Below are 17,356 nucleotides of genomic sequence, written 5' to 3'. Positions count from 1 at the left end.
ATAGATTCTCGCTTCATATGCACAATCCAACGAAAAAGGGGGGGGGGGGGTTGGCGCGGTATATCCGCTTCGAGGTCACACTTAGGAAGCCTAGAGGTGGGGTTGCGACAAAGCATTGCTAGCAGTGTATGTTCCGCAATTCATACTCAGCTTATCTGAAACCCATCGCCTTCGTCGCGCCCCGACTCATCCAGCTCATTGCCGTGAAAGTTGTGCCCCACATTTAAGGCAATTTCTACCGCGTTCTTAAGAAGGTCAAGCATACGCGAAAGGCACTTCCACATCATATTGAAAAAATCGCGGGTCCATAGTAAGATACACAATTGAAGGCTCTGCACAACTTCGTTGCGCCGATAGTTCTCCGATGCAATCTAAATTCTAGAGTCGGCTCTTACACGCAATAGCAAGCGAAAAGTCCTCTCCTTAACTTTACCTTCGAAGCGTATGTCTTGGTGAGTCTCTGAGAAAGACCCCACCTTGAGGTCCCACCGAGTATACCATGATTGCTGAGGCAACCGTGATGTTCTTAGATCAACGAGCCTCCGACTCCTTACGTAGCGTTTATAACTTTACAGAGGAAAATGCGGTTAAGTCGCTTCCCGTTCTCATAATCATCCACGAGGATAAAACATCATCTAGGCTTTGCGTCATCTTTGTGCGATACGTGTAGATGTACATGCCCTTCCCGACGACGGACGACCTTACTGAAACCCACCTTAATTGACGAAAAGAGGTTTAATTCGTAGCTCTTGAAGAGAATCTGCCTTAGCAAGCCGATCTTTCGCAATCGTAAGTATATGGGTTGCAGAAACTGAGGTGAAGTCGCTCTAAGAGTGCGTCGCGACTTCGCAAGTCACCGCTTCTCGGCAGTATCGCTTACGCCTTGATCTGCAACAGCGGGTGAGTTCAAACCATGATTGATGCCTTGTAAAGGTTTTATAGAAGAATATGAATTTCATGATTTAATACGCGCTTTGGATAAGGAAAGGTTGTCACCTCACCCGTTTTCAGCTTCAATAATCAGCATCAACAAAACAAGCACCCGACAAAAAAATGTTTACCATTAAATTCTGCCCAGCACAAAACACGATGTCGATGCTTGGGTGGGATGGGCTTGTAAATAGTCCAACAGGTATATTTAGTAGCATTTTGAGCTATACTTTACTCTATATATACTATTGTAAAAATTAAATCAAAGAGAAAATTAAAGAATCTACAAGATACACAGAAATATAGAAAGAATAGACCAGATATTTGATAAAAATATACCAAGTGTGTATATGGTTATGTATATATACACATGTAGACATATTTATGATATCAATATCAGTGTAAGAATACATCAAGTGCGCATAAAGAGAATGTGGCACAGAAAACATCGTTATATCGTTCGAAAGTGACCCATGCAAAGCTAAAAGATACACTCTGACATGAAATAATTTGCCAGACAGCCAGAAAGATTACGCTTTATCACAGGTTTTGCAGACACCGCATCTCCAAACTTGTTTCTTTGTGAGCCGAGCAGTTGCCTGTTGTGACGGAGTACGACTCTTCTCAGGTCTTTCACACTTCTTCAAAATCTGGGGAGGCTTGCAATATCAATTTCGTAGACTTTATATTTTCTCTAAATTTCAAGCATTTCGTGCTTGAGAGGCTCTCGGCTTGGAGCCCAAGTGATACCTGATAGACCATCCGGTGTATGTTAGCTAACGCGAACTCGGAGGGTAAAGCCTCTCTTTGAGTGAGATGCAGTGCAACCTGTTGCATTTGGTACCGGTGGCATTTGTGGATTTGCGTCTTGGAGACGTTATTTAAGCTTATTTCTGTCAGCTTGCTTGCGCAGTCTTTCGGAAACCCGGACAGGGTGTCCCGATAACCCTGTTGAACTCTGCACTTATTCTCAGTCCGACGATCGAGTCTAAGGAAGACTGTACCATATGTAGGAATGGAATTATCTGCATAAAGAAAACGCACCTAAAAGCATCAGTTTCCAGCCAGTCATGAGAGGGTAGCTCTGATGAAACGGAGTGCGTACCCTGATATGGCAGGCGTAAGTATGTTGTGGACTCAGAACGCAGCTCAGTAGTACTTGGGTGAAATATCATGATAGATTATCATTAATAACATTTCATATAGATAAAATTAATGGTAGTCTGCAAAGAAACGCTCCTTCCACTTTTGTTGTCAACGGCTTTGCTTATCCCAAGAAGGTTGCCGGTGCACTTTGAACTTTAAGCTCTAAATCGACCCTTCACTACTTGTTATTGGGAAATGGGTTGCGCTGCACGACTATGGCCCTTCTCCTCAGTAAATGACTTGCAGTAAAGTAAGTGGCAATTCGTAAAGGCGCAGGATAAATCTTGCAAAAAACCTTGGATTCATATAAATCCTTAAGGCGATAGTAATTTACTTTACCAGTTTGGATAAAGTTCTGGTGACCACAGTAGTTTTTTTCTGTCTTACTTGGAGGTGAGATCTACTTTGACCGTCGGGCGGACCCGAAATGAACAACTTACCGTGGCTGACTATCGTGAATTCTCTCGGTGTTTGCAGAGCATCGACTTTTACAAATTTTCTCCGCTTGCGACCGGTACTTGTACGAGTCATTTTTTAAAGCTTTCACCGGGATGCGCAAAAGGTCCAATAATTGGCTTTACATTACGTCCTCTTTGACAGAGCGCTTTGCATCTAAAGGCGAGGTCATGGTATCGCATTATTCAGCTCGGATAGAATACAGTATTCGCTCGCGCTCTCTTTAAGATACTGAAACTGGAACTCAGTTTTTTTTAGCTACGAGTGTAAACAGTCCTATGTGGCGTGGTCGCAGATTAGTCCAAACACGCCGGCTAACAACGTCTCATAATATCTAATCACCCATTAGAAATTCAAGTATATACCGTCTACCTCGAACATCTGCACGCTCTTTTGCATAATTCTAAATCTTGTCGTAGCGTCGCAGACTTGTCGCATCACCGCTATCTATGCATTATTAGATTGCTGGATTTGCTATAAAAAACATAGCCGGGCAAAAATATCTGCAAGTCAAATCCTATCAATAACTCCCCCCACACCAATACCAAAGCCAATTCCTAGCGGTGCGAAAGAGACAAGGGGTAATCGAAAAACTAGATTCAATCTGGGTAAAACCTGTTCAGGCGTGTACTGCACTATTCCAAATCTTATCAATGGGAGCGTCTCTCTCCGGCACCGTAATCGTTCCAAGCAAGGGCTTTATGGATATGCGCACCATGCGATCATTACTATTTGTCAGTTCATCTGCCAGCGATGATCACTAGTGGATATGTTCAATCTGGTGCCTATCACCTTGACCAAAATGTGTCGGAGCATCAATGTGAAGCGTGTATTTATATCCGATACAATGACAGCCGACAAGCTATGTTGGCAGGAAAGCTTTTTTGATGAACAACTTGCTTGCATTCTCACCAGTAACGGTCCCGCTGACGAAAATGAGATGAGCCATATCACAGTCCAGAAAGAACACAATGTCTAGTTACCGAACGTAGCCTTTTAGAACACCAGAGACAGAGTCTTGGCAAACGGATTGCAAAAATTGCCGGAATTAACAAACTGGTCAAAGGTACCGTCGTATGTGGAGGGAAGACACGTTGTATACATGCGCATATAAACTTACTCATTTGTTTATGCTGGACCATCGATTCATAGCTGTAGATGTCTTCTCCACTAAAGTGAACCAATTGGGCTTCATATGCCTCATGCAGTATCTTACTTGAGATAGTAACACATGCTGTGTTTAAGGCGAGCCAATTTTATAAGACAAGGAATCTTAAGCTTAGAGATCGAAGCGCAGACGTGCCAGCCAAGGCTTTGATAACGCGACACCCGAGCTCAAAAATTTCCTCCATTTTAGAGCTTTTAACATTGCAACACAAGTGGCGTCGGGCCCGCCAGCCTTATGTATCGCCTCATTTAATATGCGGCTGCATCATCGTGATGTGCTCCACTTCATAGTCGGAGTACCTTGAAACGCATCCATTACTGCGATGAGCCGACTCGGCTTATACTTTACTTTAGTATGCTAAGCAAAGAAAGATGGCCGCCGTGTCAGTCTGCAAAAGTAGTTTTTACGACGGCTGTGTGCTCAAAAACGCATGATCCATGCACATCATGCATTTTTGCGCACAGTATTAGCAATTACTTCGTTGACATGATTTAAGTGGTTCACTGCTGCCTCTATAAGCTAGAGAGACTCAAGCGCAGCGAGTGACACTTTCGTGTGGTCGGCATCGTCTTGAAGTAGCGTGCATCCTACGGAAGACGATGTGAAATTACCGCTTTCGGTTCCGGAAGAACTATGAATAATCGTTAGTATTCAAATCAGCCAGAATAGGAATGCATTATCATTCTTTGAGCGCCTCAAAACCGCTTCTTTTGTCACATCTAACAACATTTGATGTACGGATTTCAATGATCAGTGCGGGGCTGTGTCATATCGGCGTTTTTCGCACTAAACATGTGCAACTACTTGGCCAGACCAAGTCACATATGTGAACTTTTGAAAATAATGGCACTGGTCGGTTCTTAAAGCCCTCTTGAAAGTCAATGGGTTAATCGCAGATCGTGTTTTCCAGTAATGGACCTTGAAAACAAAATCGCGTCAGCGCCAAAGACAAACTTGCCCGTCGTGGCCAATGTAAAAGCTTATTTGTGCGCATACACACTAGCACTGCTTGCACGTGTTGGATGCCAATATTTGATTCCGCATCAATGACTTATACACATGGACAATGTTGAGATAAACGTGTTAGTTATCACTGATGCAGCCAAATAGCTGTGTCACCAGGCGGTTGAGCATCGCTGGTGCGAGGGTAGCTCTTACATCATAAACAGCCACCTCGCTCGAGAACCCCCTGCAGTGAGGGGAAAGTAATCGATTCCATGTGCAGTCACTTATAGTCATCAAATAGGCCAATAGTACCAAACAGGGTATGTTGTTTGGCAGCATTTCCTGTAACAAGAATAGTGTTGCACTGGATGAAAGCTGCACGAATCCCATTGCATGCATGCATGTTTTCATCACTTGCTATTAGATTTTTCTGCTGCTGAGAGGTTGCATTGAGTGGGACGATTCACACTCTCCTGCAAAAACATTCTCGTAGATCAGGCGGAAAGCAGCATATATGGAGTCACATTGTTCCTTAATTTGTGTGACGTAATGTTTGGTTCCAGTAACCAGGGAAAGGCACCGCAATCCGGTAGCATTACTGTGGTGATATGTGGTCACTATGTCAAAATATTGATGTATATTTGGATAGAACGAAAGCCAAAAAATTTTAGAAAGCCAATTCACAGTGCTCTGAGGCTCCATTACGGACACATACATGAATATTGAAGAAATAAACCTTTCTTTCTAATTTTACAGCTTGAATATCCCACCGTGATACAATATCTCAGAAAACATTACAAAGCTTGATAAGATCATCTTCATGAAGTTGTGAGATAAGACCTTCATCCCGAAGGACTGAACCGGCTGCTTCATTTATGCGCAAAAACGCCTTCATATCGCAAAACCTTGATGATTCACTCTTCCGCACAGCGGACGATCGTAAGGTATTTTGTCTTATCAGAACCGTTACATCAAAATAACGATAAATAATTTAAATTGCATCAATGCTAAGAAAATCACTCGCAAATTACAGTTTTATTGCTGCTGGATCGTGACCGGGACCGCGGGGCTATTCTGACTCACCCCCAGGAGGTCATGACGATGGCAACACACCGTCAGTTTTATTTGTGCCACCAGAACTAATGACTCAGAGCCTCAAATTATCGTCGAAGCAAAAAAAAGTCTCGGGACTCGACACGCTGTCGCTAATTTGAGTCTCAGCAAAGATACACTCTAGAAACCGCAATGTGCGGTCGATTCTTTATTTCTCATTTTTAAGATGTGGTACCATGCTTTTTGTGCCTAGCGCGAAGCAATTAGATATATCATTGTTAGTTGATTTGGTGAAACGTATATCGTGCATTGGAGCTATCACAGTTTCATAATCGCGCCAAAAGTGCATCTAATTACTTGTCGAGGTCGATGTATGTCTTACAAAAGCTTTGTTGGGTGAGATGTGCGTGGCAGACAATATTTTTCAGTTTTCATTTGATCCACGGCTCGAAGCGCTTAGTTGGCATCTCGAGTAGCAAATTAAGACCATGCAGTGATAACGCCCTCAGAGTCTCCAAGCACTACAGAAACATCGAACAGGCCTTCAAAATTTAAACTTGTGTCCTTGTCGCAGAATTCACTGGCACTGTATACATTCATCATTATCGCACATCGAACGTAATATACCAGGACTTTTCACGGCTTTGTAAAGCTTGAAACGGCGAGTTTAGCATCCAACAACTTTGGGCTGTGAGCTCTATCTCTCTTAGAGAATCTAACTGCCAGGGGCTGGGTTCAGCTAATCTCGATCCCTTGGGGTACAATAAAGTATTTACCGACGCGTGTCGACTGAGATATTTTCCGCGAGAATTTTCTCGACACTGGGGTGAAGATTGATGTTGTGCCTTTGAAATTTTAAGGAGGGGCTCGCAGGATGAAAACGTTTGAAACTACCACAAATGTAAAATTTGCAAGTGCTCAGCAACATAGAGATATCGTTTTTCTTCTTTTGCTTGGCCAAATAAACACTTCTGTATTTAAAAAAAATCTGGGTTGTCTAAAACAATGCATATGTATCAGCCAACATTCTGTTGAAAAGAGTACACAAGAGTATATAACTCGAAAGTGGTACTGGTGAGGACGATGGAACTTCGTAGAGAAAAGTTTCGTGGGATACGCGGGCAGTAAGCCCATACAAACATTTGTAATTGAACATGGTTAAACAGCTATATTTGGAATCAGTTAAATCAGACGCCTTCCATATTAGATGTGAGAACTAAAATAAAAGGCCAAACTAGTCACCATTGTACTAGAAAAGCTCTCGGTTATGCCCCCGGGTGAAGCAAAAATCGCCATTTTCTGCGTATCGTGTAGGCAAATTCTTTAGTCGAAGCTTTTCCTGTGCAAATGTTGAGTTCTTTTTTTCTTGACTCAACGACCACGATTCAGTGGATTGAAACCTCTGTATAAAATGAATGTTATATCTCATCAGTCTCCGGTCCAACAAGACATGCTTAATAAGCTCATTAATAATCGTCACGATTGGTTAGGTATTTGCGATTCTAGAAGCGTTATTAGTACCCGGATGCCTGGAGGTGTTTGCCATCTATGAGAATGCGCCGGTGCGAGTGTCCTAGTCAGGCATCAGTGGAAGCACCGCAGAATTCCTTGGTGAAGCCGCTTATGCAAAGTGTCCAGCCTTTGTGGACACCGACCAAAGAAATCTTTAATGGAGGATGAAGCTGATTCTAGCAATTCAGCATCAAATCTCACCGGTGAAATGTTCTAAAGGACCTTAGCAATGACTGACAACCGGAAAATTCAGTCATCCACTTATATAACAGCTTATCATGATTATTGGTGTTATCTTCATACTTTTGTTTTGCAGCATTTCGCGATGTTTGCTCGCTGTGGCCTTGATTAGCTCTAAACCACACCTCAGTACCACTTCTGCCCTTATTGCTTTGGTCAAGTCATATCAGCCGGGAGAGAAGAGGTGCGAAGAGCAAAAATGTTTGATACTATCACAGATAGAGCATTTGCAAATGTCTCGGAAGCCAGGAAATCGGTCTCTTTTAAGGTACGGAGGTTCATGCCATCTGGCACGCTGGTAGGGTTTCCATCTCCCATACTTCAACCAACTTAACAAATTTGAACTTTGTATCTGATACAATGCCAATCGCATTCTAGAGCGGTAAGTGAACGCGGAAGGTGGGTGTGAGTCGCACCTGCCATTCATCAAGGCGGTGATTTGTCGCCTTCGACAAAGGGTATGCCACCATCGCTGCGAGTGATTTCAACTCAGAATGCTATTATTTGCCTCTCTTGCAAGCAGACGGTAGCCTTAGGCGCACACAATGCGCCAGGTCCAGTGGTGCGAGAACTTGCGGCATCGATGGCTTCAGATCCTCGCATATCGAAAATACCCTTATTTCAGAAGCTTCGCTGCCAATATTCGACGTGAATTTCAAGCATGAAGACCACTAGTGCGAGACGATGACGCTTCTTGTTATCGATAGATAATTTTATGCGATCTCAACTTCTCTCAGTCCCCAGTTATTTCACTGCCAAGACAGAAAATGAGCAACGGTATGTCGTGTTGTCCATAATGTAAGTCTTCTGTGCCAGAGCCGATTGTGACATGTAAGGACGGCCGTATGTTACAGTCTCCGATACAGGTGCCGGGGGGGGGGACGGCCAACGGTTATTTGAAAGTAGAAAGGTAAGGATGTAAGCGATGTTTTTTTGCCTCGATGTGGTGGTACTACATAGTCAGCACTACCATATGAGGTGCCAATCGTGCGGAGCTGTAGGGTTCTAACAAGATAATTTTCTACTCTTGAATGCTGTAACGAAAGTAGACCGATAGTTTGTAAGTCTTCTCTCTCGACCCCCAGTAGAAAAGCTCATTGACTCTTATTCCTACCGCAGACTCACAATAACTCATCATCTGTCATGGATAAGTTTGATACTGAGAGTACTTTTTTATCGAGGAACATGGCATGTGGGCAGATCCCACGAAGATCGCGGCTATTGCTTCGATTGATGTCTCTATTCCAGACAGACTCAAGAAAGTGACTAGGCCAAACCCTTGCACAAGTATCATGCAAGTGATGACCGCGTGGCACGTCCCCTTGCCAACTCTCTATTAAATTTTGTCGCATGGCACTGAGGTGCGCACAAGAAGTACCATCCAGGTTGTGATGGAAAGTCTAATGCCTTTTCTGATTCTGGCTGTTCCAAATCCGGATGGATTGGCTATCCTTTCATGTTAGTATGACACTTTAGTTCTTTATAGGGTACGCCTTATTACAGGTAGATGTCGATCGGCATGCATAACCATGTTCAAGTCTCGCTTGCTTGAAGAAGCAGAGAGGAACTATCCCTATCATGAAAGATGGACCCTCGTGCGAGTACGCTCCACTGCAGGGTGCAAGTGACGGAGTACTACCTATCGCGGTGGATGCTCGTTAGGCGTTCGCTATTACACAATGTCATTCAAATGAAAAAGACATGTGAAAACTGGTGGGGCTCACATCTTGGCGGGTAATGTAGTAGGGTACGTTCTGTACTTTTGTGTAAGTACACATAACAATTCCCAGAAGTTCCATGTACTGATGGCGACGATGGTGCTGAATAGATGACGTCTGTGGCACACGTGAGCTGTTAGCCTCATGTAGTGCGATGCGTATAACCTTATTACTGAATAAAATAGCGTCGTAAGTACTAGTTTATCCAGAATTTGAACAAAACATTTGCCACGTTTAGAAAAGAAAGTCAAACTAGGCCTGCCACTTGGGAGCTTCATGACCGGACTGAGCAGCTGAGCTTTTTTTCGTCACATTGAGTTTTCGACTTTTCTCTTAACATTTGAAATGCAACTTTTTCACATTTTTGTTTCTATGGAGAAATTATATTAAGCTCTCCATTGTTTTTAATTTCTCAAAAAGTATTACATTTATCGCTAATAATATATGTGCTATCACTTATCATAATAAAAAGCTTCTTGCTTGAAAACTAAATCATCACTCTTTGATCGTACATCGAACACATAGTATACGATGTACGATCACTGCACTCAATACTTGGATAATTTGGGTGGTGCAGCCTAGCGTGATCAACTTACGTGATGGGTTCGCTACACAAAAGATACGAAATTTGTTCTCAAGCAGACCGTGCTTCATAGATGTTGCACCGGTTGTTGATAGAAAGAAGTTCAAATTCGGCGTCAAGTTAAGCACATAGCCTAATAGTCGCGAGATTAAACGGCAGTGCGGCGCGCCAAACGAGTGGCAAGATTGCTGTCAAGAGAGTTGATATTTTTCCAAGAGACTTGTGCGCGTGACAGTGCTTATCGAGGCAGTACTTACGATTACTCTAGATTATGCCTAAGTTCTTAAGTTCAATATTGCTCTTCTTCAAATCTATCTATCTTGTGATGGGACGCAGCTGCCTCCGTCAGTGAGTGTACTTCAAATCCTATCAAGAGTTTTGAACATATGCAATAAAGATCTGAAGCAATGTCAAAGCACCCCTTTAAACTAAGACTGTACAGAAACACAACCTTCACGCGTTGACAAAACAAGATTGGTACCCACGAGACCTTTTACTACGACTTCTGCTTTTATCACTACAGAAATAGCTAGGTGGTATAGTGAGAAAATTTAACAAGTTACACAGTATATTATTACATGGAAGCATGAGGAATGCTCCCCAGTGAGGGATGTCGTCGAGATTCTTGAGCCTTCAAACAGTTTTCATGATGGGCAAATCACGAGATTGTGTTTGCATCTATCTGCCTACTCCATGTGTGGCAACTTTTGGTCTTGTCTCCCTGCGTATCATTTCATAACTTTCTTCCCGATGATCGTGCCAACCCTTACAACTTTATTACTGCTTGATGTCAGTATATCTTCCGCCTATAATTCGAGTCTTGGTGGCCAGCTTGGAGACACCGTCGTCCCCGTTGGTCACTTGAACCGCTCGCTACCTTCTGCGAACAACAATTCGACCGTTGCTGAGGATGAGTTGGAGAGCGACGATGATAGTGAGCAAGACAATACCGAGTTTGACAGCACTGAGGCGGAGACAAGGAGTTGGATCAGTTCTACCACAGGAAAAGTACAACATTTCTACGAAAAATTGTCAAGCAAAGAAGATGTCGTAGGCAACGAGCTCGGCCAACATGTTTGGCAACAGATTATGGAGATGCACCAGCAGCCAAATGTGAAACAAACTCCAGAGCAAATTAAGGAGCTATTTGCAAAATTGGCGAATCATATCAAGATCAAAGACGAAGATCCAACCCCACGCATTGGCATCTCCGTCTTACTTGAAAGTGCCTCAACGGAGATCGTCCAAAGCGAACTGCTTCGATCGAAAACAAAACTCTCTGCAGTGTTTGACATTCTGTTGAGTCGTACGCAGGACGGAAGCCTAACTGATTTTTTTAAACGCAAGCTGCATGTTCCAATGCTATCTTACGCTTGCAAATACTTGGAATCCACCAGTACAGCTAAAGAACAAAAAGCTGTCTCACAGGAGATGTATCAGTTCCTCACCGCTGATCGTCAGGGTAAGAATTTTATTACTATGCTAGGAACCTATGACGTCACCTATGTCCACGAGGATGTCGATAAATTGATCAATTTATTGACAAAGCAGCCTGTGACACGCGTTCTAGCGGCTCGATTGAACATGATGCGAAACTTCAATCTATCGTACTATTGGAACATCATTCGCAATCAACATTCGTTGAGTCTTCCACTTAATGTCTGGCTTGAGCTCGCTGCTTTCACTCGTTTCAGCTACATTGAGCACGAAGCAATGGATTCTGCCTTTGTGTTGTCGCAAATCTTCGACACACTCACTCAGACGCTTAAAATACCGAAGACAGACGTGAAAACAGTGTTCTCAGCTATTTCCGAAGTAAATCAAGTGACATTTGAAATTGGTCCTAAGACGATGTTATATTGGAAGCTTCTGTATCCAGTCGCAGAAAAGGAGATAATGAGCAGACTTGATACCATAAAGAATGAGGATGAAGTACGTCTTCTCAAAGCTACTTTGCAGAATGACGATCAAGTGGAATTGGTCAGAGCGGCTTTAAAGGATAACGAGAAGATTGTTTCTTTCGAGGCGGCGTTGGATGATCAGGCAATGAAGACAACGTTCCAGGCGATGCTAAAAGAGGATAATCTCGTGCAATTGCTTAATGCGCTGCTCGAAGACAATTACAAAGTGCAATTGCTCAAAGGGGGTTCGGGAGATCAAAAGCACCTAGAGATGGCTCTGAGCAAAAGTGATGTGAAGGAGGCGAAGGATGAAGCTGGTGATATGAATATACTCAAAGCGCTGGTCAAGGATGAGGGAAGGTTGCAGTTGCTCAAAGCGTCTTTGGTGGATGATGACCGTGTGAAGTTGTTTAAAGAAGCTTTGGAAGCTGAAAGACGGTTAAAATCGGTTGAAGATATGCTGAGCGGTACGGATTTGAATATGAAGCAGATATTCAATTCGATACTCGCGAAGGAGGATACAGTGCGTTTACTCCAAGAGACTGTGAACAATAACGAGCGCTTGAAGTTGTTAAGAATTGTGCTGAAGGAAAAGAAATCAATAGCGAGCTTGAAGACGGTGCTGGGTGATGACACTCTGTCGGCGGCGCTCGATGAGGTATTAAAGGATGTGGATCAAGTGTTTTTCCTCAGATTGGCAATTAACGATGAGAACCGTCTGTGGTTGTTTCGGATGGCTTTAACGAAGCAGCAAGAACGGATAAACAAGTTTGAAGAGATGTTGGACAAAAGAGAATTGGGGCATGTGTTTAGAACGATGATCGAGAACGAAGAGAAAGCAAAGTGGTTAGGTGCGATTTTTGGTAGCCCATCAAACGCGAGAGATCACAAACAAGCGCTGAAAGATAGAGATCTGGTAAAGCTTGCTGGCGAAATGATCAAGTACATGGAGAATCTAGAAAGTAAAGCTAGTTCTTAACGAGTTTGAGGTTGACCTTAGATATTGTTTTTTAATAAGCAGTACGTCTCTTGAAACTTTGGTGTTCAAATGTACAAATGATTATAGTCGCGTGGTTATTTTAGGTAGCTTTTAAGCTTCTTTCTCTCAAGTTCAGATGTATATCGCACAACGTCAGCAAAAGAATCTTGCTATCTCCTCCTTCATACGATGCGAATGATACCAATGTTGATAACATTTTCATTTTCCATATACTTTGCAACTTGTTGTCTTACACTTTTGATTAACTTCTTTCTTCTTGAGCTTATCACCAAGTGCTGTACTATCCATATACGGCGCCAAGATATTGACGAAACTGAAAAAAGCTCATTCTTCGAAGTTGCAACGCATGTACTCACGCTTACGACAATTGAACTCACTTCTGGCAAACCTTAATCATTTGCATCACTCTGCGGACATTGAGCGCTCTCTCGTCTTTTCAAGTTAGACGCAGTGAAGTATTTCATGGCCTGCTTAGACGCCTCGCCCTTCGCTTTTGACCACCTTGACTTCGCACAACTTTGTACTTGAGAATTTCGTCGGCGACATTAACGAAGCGCACATAGATAAAGCGAGTAACACGATGTCAATCGGCCTAGGTTCTTCCGTATAGACTAGCAGATCTTAGCTTCCTGCTCATCAAGATATAATTTTTTGCGCTACTCGCGACAATATCTTCTTCACTTGCCTCTGTATTTGCTTTGTCATCGTGATTCAATAGCGTCTACCGTCCTTCAATATCCCCGTCGCTTTCCTTGCTCAACAACATGACCTAATGCTTCCAAACGCAAATGATGATCCTCTTCATCCTGTTCAGCGTGCAATTTCTTCATTTTCTTCATCTGGACTAACTCACAAACCACGTATACTATTGTCTGTTCTGCTCCAATCTCTTGCTCGTGCTGTGTGATAGATTTATCTTTCGCATTATCGAGAGCTTTACACTTCTTTAGATCACGACACTCCTTTGGAAATGATCGTTTATATCTTCGCGTTTGGTCCTCTGTGTATACACCGTCTCTTCTTCAAACCTCTCAATTATTAAAATCTGCTGCAACATTAATGTCCTCTTATCTGCCATAGACATCATCGTACAAATTGCTTCTCGAAGCACACATTTTTTTTCTTTGTCTTGGCGCCGTCAAACGTATGCGGCAAGCTTTCTTCACCTTGTCGAATGATCACTAAAATAGCACTCCTCAGTAAAATAATTGCCAGTCTCACCTTAAACCTTGACCGCTAGTTAGATACTCGCCCGTAGGAGCTGTGTTTAATACTTGGTCTGCGTGTTTCCAGTGAGCACCAGCAATAATTTGATAAAACTAAGCACTGCTACGGCATGCAATCATTTTCTTTGCCTGTCCCAAAGTAGCCACAAGAGTCTTGAGTCTGCTCATTGTATGGCTTCACCAGCAGCTCGTTCTGGTGGGGGGGTTCCAACAAGTAAGTACTTTTCAGCAGGCAGAAACTATTAAGACTTTCGATCCAAAGCGTTTCAAGTCCCGAATCGATCTCACCGCTTTTTCTTTGCTGCTTCTCCAGCATCTTAGAAATGCTCCACTCCGCCAAAGTAATAGCTGGTACCGTAATCCGCACTTTCAAAAGCAAATATATCACCTCGTCTCTTGATAAGTACGTGACATGAGTTGCCGTTTGTTTTCTCAAGATAGCTACATCACTTTGAGTTTAAACAGTAATGACGCTAGCCACAGCTATTAATGTGCGGACGTAGTAACTGCTATGTTTATGAAGGGTAACGTGCTCAACTTGTAATTTGTACATAATCATGATATTAGACGAGTTTTTGGTTACAATGTCACCACCAACTTAATTTGTCGAGCCTTGATTTTCTTGCTCGCAGACAAGTGGAGCGAACAGAGCAGTTTGATTCAGATATTTATGTAAGTAATTTTTACTTCAGAAATAATAGACACGATAATCAGTATGGAGCAGGAGCTGGATTAGAGATTGATCCAGTGGAGATCAAGGATCGTCCGTGATGCCGACGAAAATCTGCGAACGCTACATGGACGATGAAGAGGCAGTCGTTACAAAGGACAGGGAAGAAGTCAAAAACATGGAAAGAAAAAGAAGAAACGAAGACATGTGAAGAATAACAATTGAACGAATTCACCAGCAATCAGGACCATTGCACGAGATTTCTGACTCCATTTATATTTACATCGCAAAACTCACGAATACCTAAAGTGTGTCGTGCTTCTAAGATGTCAACGCACGAGATGAAGTAACAATAAATGGATAGATATGTAATTGTTTTGTTGAATAGATTAATCTCTGACGCTACAAACAGATTCCAACGGTAAATGATCCGTGTCTTACTTTATTCACAGAGAATGATTTTGATACTGCAGGGGATGACTTGCTTTTGTTCTGTTAGAATAACGAAATAATAAGATTGCTGGCTTTTGAGAGCCCAACAACACGACTCATGTCTCGGACATCATATTTTTGCAGCTACCGTTCAATTCAGAATTTGGTCCATACACCGAAACGCTGACAGTCACAAATAGGCCGACACCACCCTGAAAGTTATAATATTTAGTAACAGGATTTGATAAACACGCGTGCAAGCTAAGTCTTTCGGAACGTTTTGCATGATGCTTGTGTCATACAAAAAACGCATGGTGCGCGCGACAATCGGCTACGTCTTTTCCGGGTTACCACCTGAATTCAGAAGGATGCCGGCCCATCCGTTAAATTTTTATCCTTCTCCCGGAACTTGTTTTTTATTATCTCTTGTAACAAAGTAGTCATAAAGCTATGAGCTTCTCCTCGGGGAGAAGCGCTTGAGCGATGGGTGCAACGGCACCGGAAATAGCAAAAGCTGTGGCTACAGCAAATCATTACTCTCCGCAGCACATGTCCAGCTCGAGGGGGAAGGTTTAATGTTCACGCCATCAGGTTCTCGACGTGTTAGATCCGATTTGCATGTCGATCTCGAAGAAGTAGAGCTCGCTTTTCGGCTTCATCAACCGGTAGCACATACACTCGGTAAATGCTCGCGATGTTTCGATAGGCGTCATGGACGCAGTCGACACCGACAGCCTGCCTGGATCCCGCGGCGATGGTTGCTTCTTACCTTTTCATCTGTGCAGACTGTGCAAACATTTGTAAAAGCCGAATGTGACAGATCAATTTAGATAATGTGATCCTTTTTGTATTTCTAGCTCGCATCGTTCACATCGTAGAGCGAGACAGTTATTTTTTTATTAGAAGTCCATATAAACAAAATTCACCACCTACTTGTAGATTTCTGTTACCTTCCATTCCATTCTGCTGTAGGCATTCTATATGTCAGCAATAGACAGCAATAATTATTTGCACGTATGAAGACTGTGCATTGCTGCTACTGCACTTTCTGCAACTTCTCTTGCAAGATCCGTGACTTGTTATCGTTTGTTTTCTTTGCGACACCGCTTTGCATTCTTTGCGACGCCGCCGTGCTTTCTTTGCGACACTGCTTTGCTTTCTATGCGACACCGAGGGAATCGCGCCACCTAAATTTGCATAAAATCAGATGTCATGCAATTCGAATAAAGACTAGCTCCAAATCGTACTAAAGACGTGACCACGTGTCCCACGAACTCATTTCCATCACAAAGTATGATACTTCTCACAGTAAAGCGTACAACAACAAAAAACAAGCTAAACACAATTGGGACTTATTGTTGACGATTTTGACGACTCATTTTGGTGGAGAAGGCAACTTAGTGCGACATATTTACGAGGTGAAACATTGCCTAGGAGAAAACGCCGTTGATTTTGTTGACCCCCTGAAAGCGAGTTTATTTGACCAGTGTATACACCATCGTAGGGTACATGCCCTGTCAGATTGTCTGAGAACGCCTGCAGCGGGGCTACCGTAGCTTTGCGCTTAGAGAAAGCGTAAGTTAGGTCACCAACCTCTCGTTCTATACTTATAACAAGTACGAGCTTAGCGGACCGCAATTCGCTTACTCCAAGAGTAATTACAATCTTAACCCAAGGCTAATTAACTTTTCCGTTTAAATTCAAAACTGTATTTATTTGTTTTAACTGCGGCAAGCCGCCTAATTTTAAATGTATGGATTTTCCTAAAAATGTATAGTAAAATCTAAATGCATGCATAACTACTGGCTACCCAGCCTCATACCGTATTCTTGTTTGGGTGTGGTCACACCATACCCACCTGGAGTAACAGACACCCTTGTTACCTGGGTATGTGTAACCCTGTTGCACTCTCCCCCATTAAGATTGATAACATTTACAATTCCAATCGTTTATAGCCTCAACGAGGCTTGCGTGTCCGCTAGACACTGCGTTGGAGCAAAACGACTTCCGTGCTCAATGATCCCTGTGTCAACGACACTGACGTTCCCAAGTCTCGCTGGTTACGACAGCGCACACGGACAGAGCCCAACTTTGTCTTGCACGCGGTGCAATGTCGGACCGTGTGTCCGCGGCATCGAGGGATGTAAATCCTACGCTCGATGAGCCCGAGCGTCGCGCTCCGTGCACGCTATCAGTGACGAGCGACCTTGTTGGGAATGTGGAGGTGGTCGAGACTACGAGTCTGACACTCCTTTTCCCGTGGAATGACGAGGAAGGTGAGCCACGCCAGCGGCGTAAGATGAGCTCTGCTCGTGCCTTGCGGACCCCATGTCCGTTTCCTGACCTCTCATCACCTGAGAGACGTGGTGTCATCAC

At 43.2% G+C, this 17,356-nt stretch overlaps 3 protein-coding genes across 3 annotated transcripts; all 3 read left to right on the top strand.

The window, feature by feature from the left end:
• Positions 1-499: 499 nt before the first annotated feature.
• Positions 500-815, top strand: PHALS_13774 (uncharacterized protein; the record flags this gene model as incomplete). Its single annotated transcript, XM_024729589.1, has 2 exons — positions 500-655; positions 747-815. 2 exons carry the CDS (start codon positions 500-502, stop codon positions 813-815), a joined length of 225 nt encoding a protein of 74 aa, XP_024579951.1.
• Positions 816-10,501: 9,686 nt separating this feature from the next.
• On the top strand, positions 10,502-12,631 carry PHALS_13773 (uncharacterized protein; the record flags this gene model as incomplete). The annotated part of the gene is made up of 1 exon (XM_024729588.1): positions 10,502-12,631. The coding sequence occupies one exon, from the start codon at positions 10,502-10,504 to the stop codon at positions 12,629-12,631; it is 2,130 nt and encodes a 709-aa protein (XP_024579950.1).
• Positions 12,632-14,345: 1,714 nt separating this feature from the next.
• Positions 14,346-14,649, top strand: PHALS_13772 (uncharacterized protein; the record flags this gene model as incomplete). The annotated part of the gene is made up of 2 exons (XM_024729587.1): positions 14,346-14,369; positions 14,446-14,649. 2 exons carry the CDS (start codon positions 14,346-14,348, stop codon positions 14,647-14,649), a joined length of 228 nt encoding a protein of 75 aa, XP_024579949.1.
• Between the last annotated feature and the right edge of the window lie 2,707 nt (positions 14,650-17,356).

Source organism: Plasmopara halstedii, assembly GCF_900000015.1.
Source record: "Plasmopara halstedii genome assembly, contig: Scaffold_672, whole genome shotgun sequence".
Taxonomy (NCBI): domain Eukaryota; phylum Oomycota; class Peronosporomycetes; order Peronosporales; family Peronosporaceae; genus Plasmopara; species Plasmopara halstedii.
The sequence above is the reverse complement of the archived record's forward strand: the minus strand, read 5'-3'. Positions and strand labels throughout refer to the sequence as shown.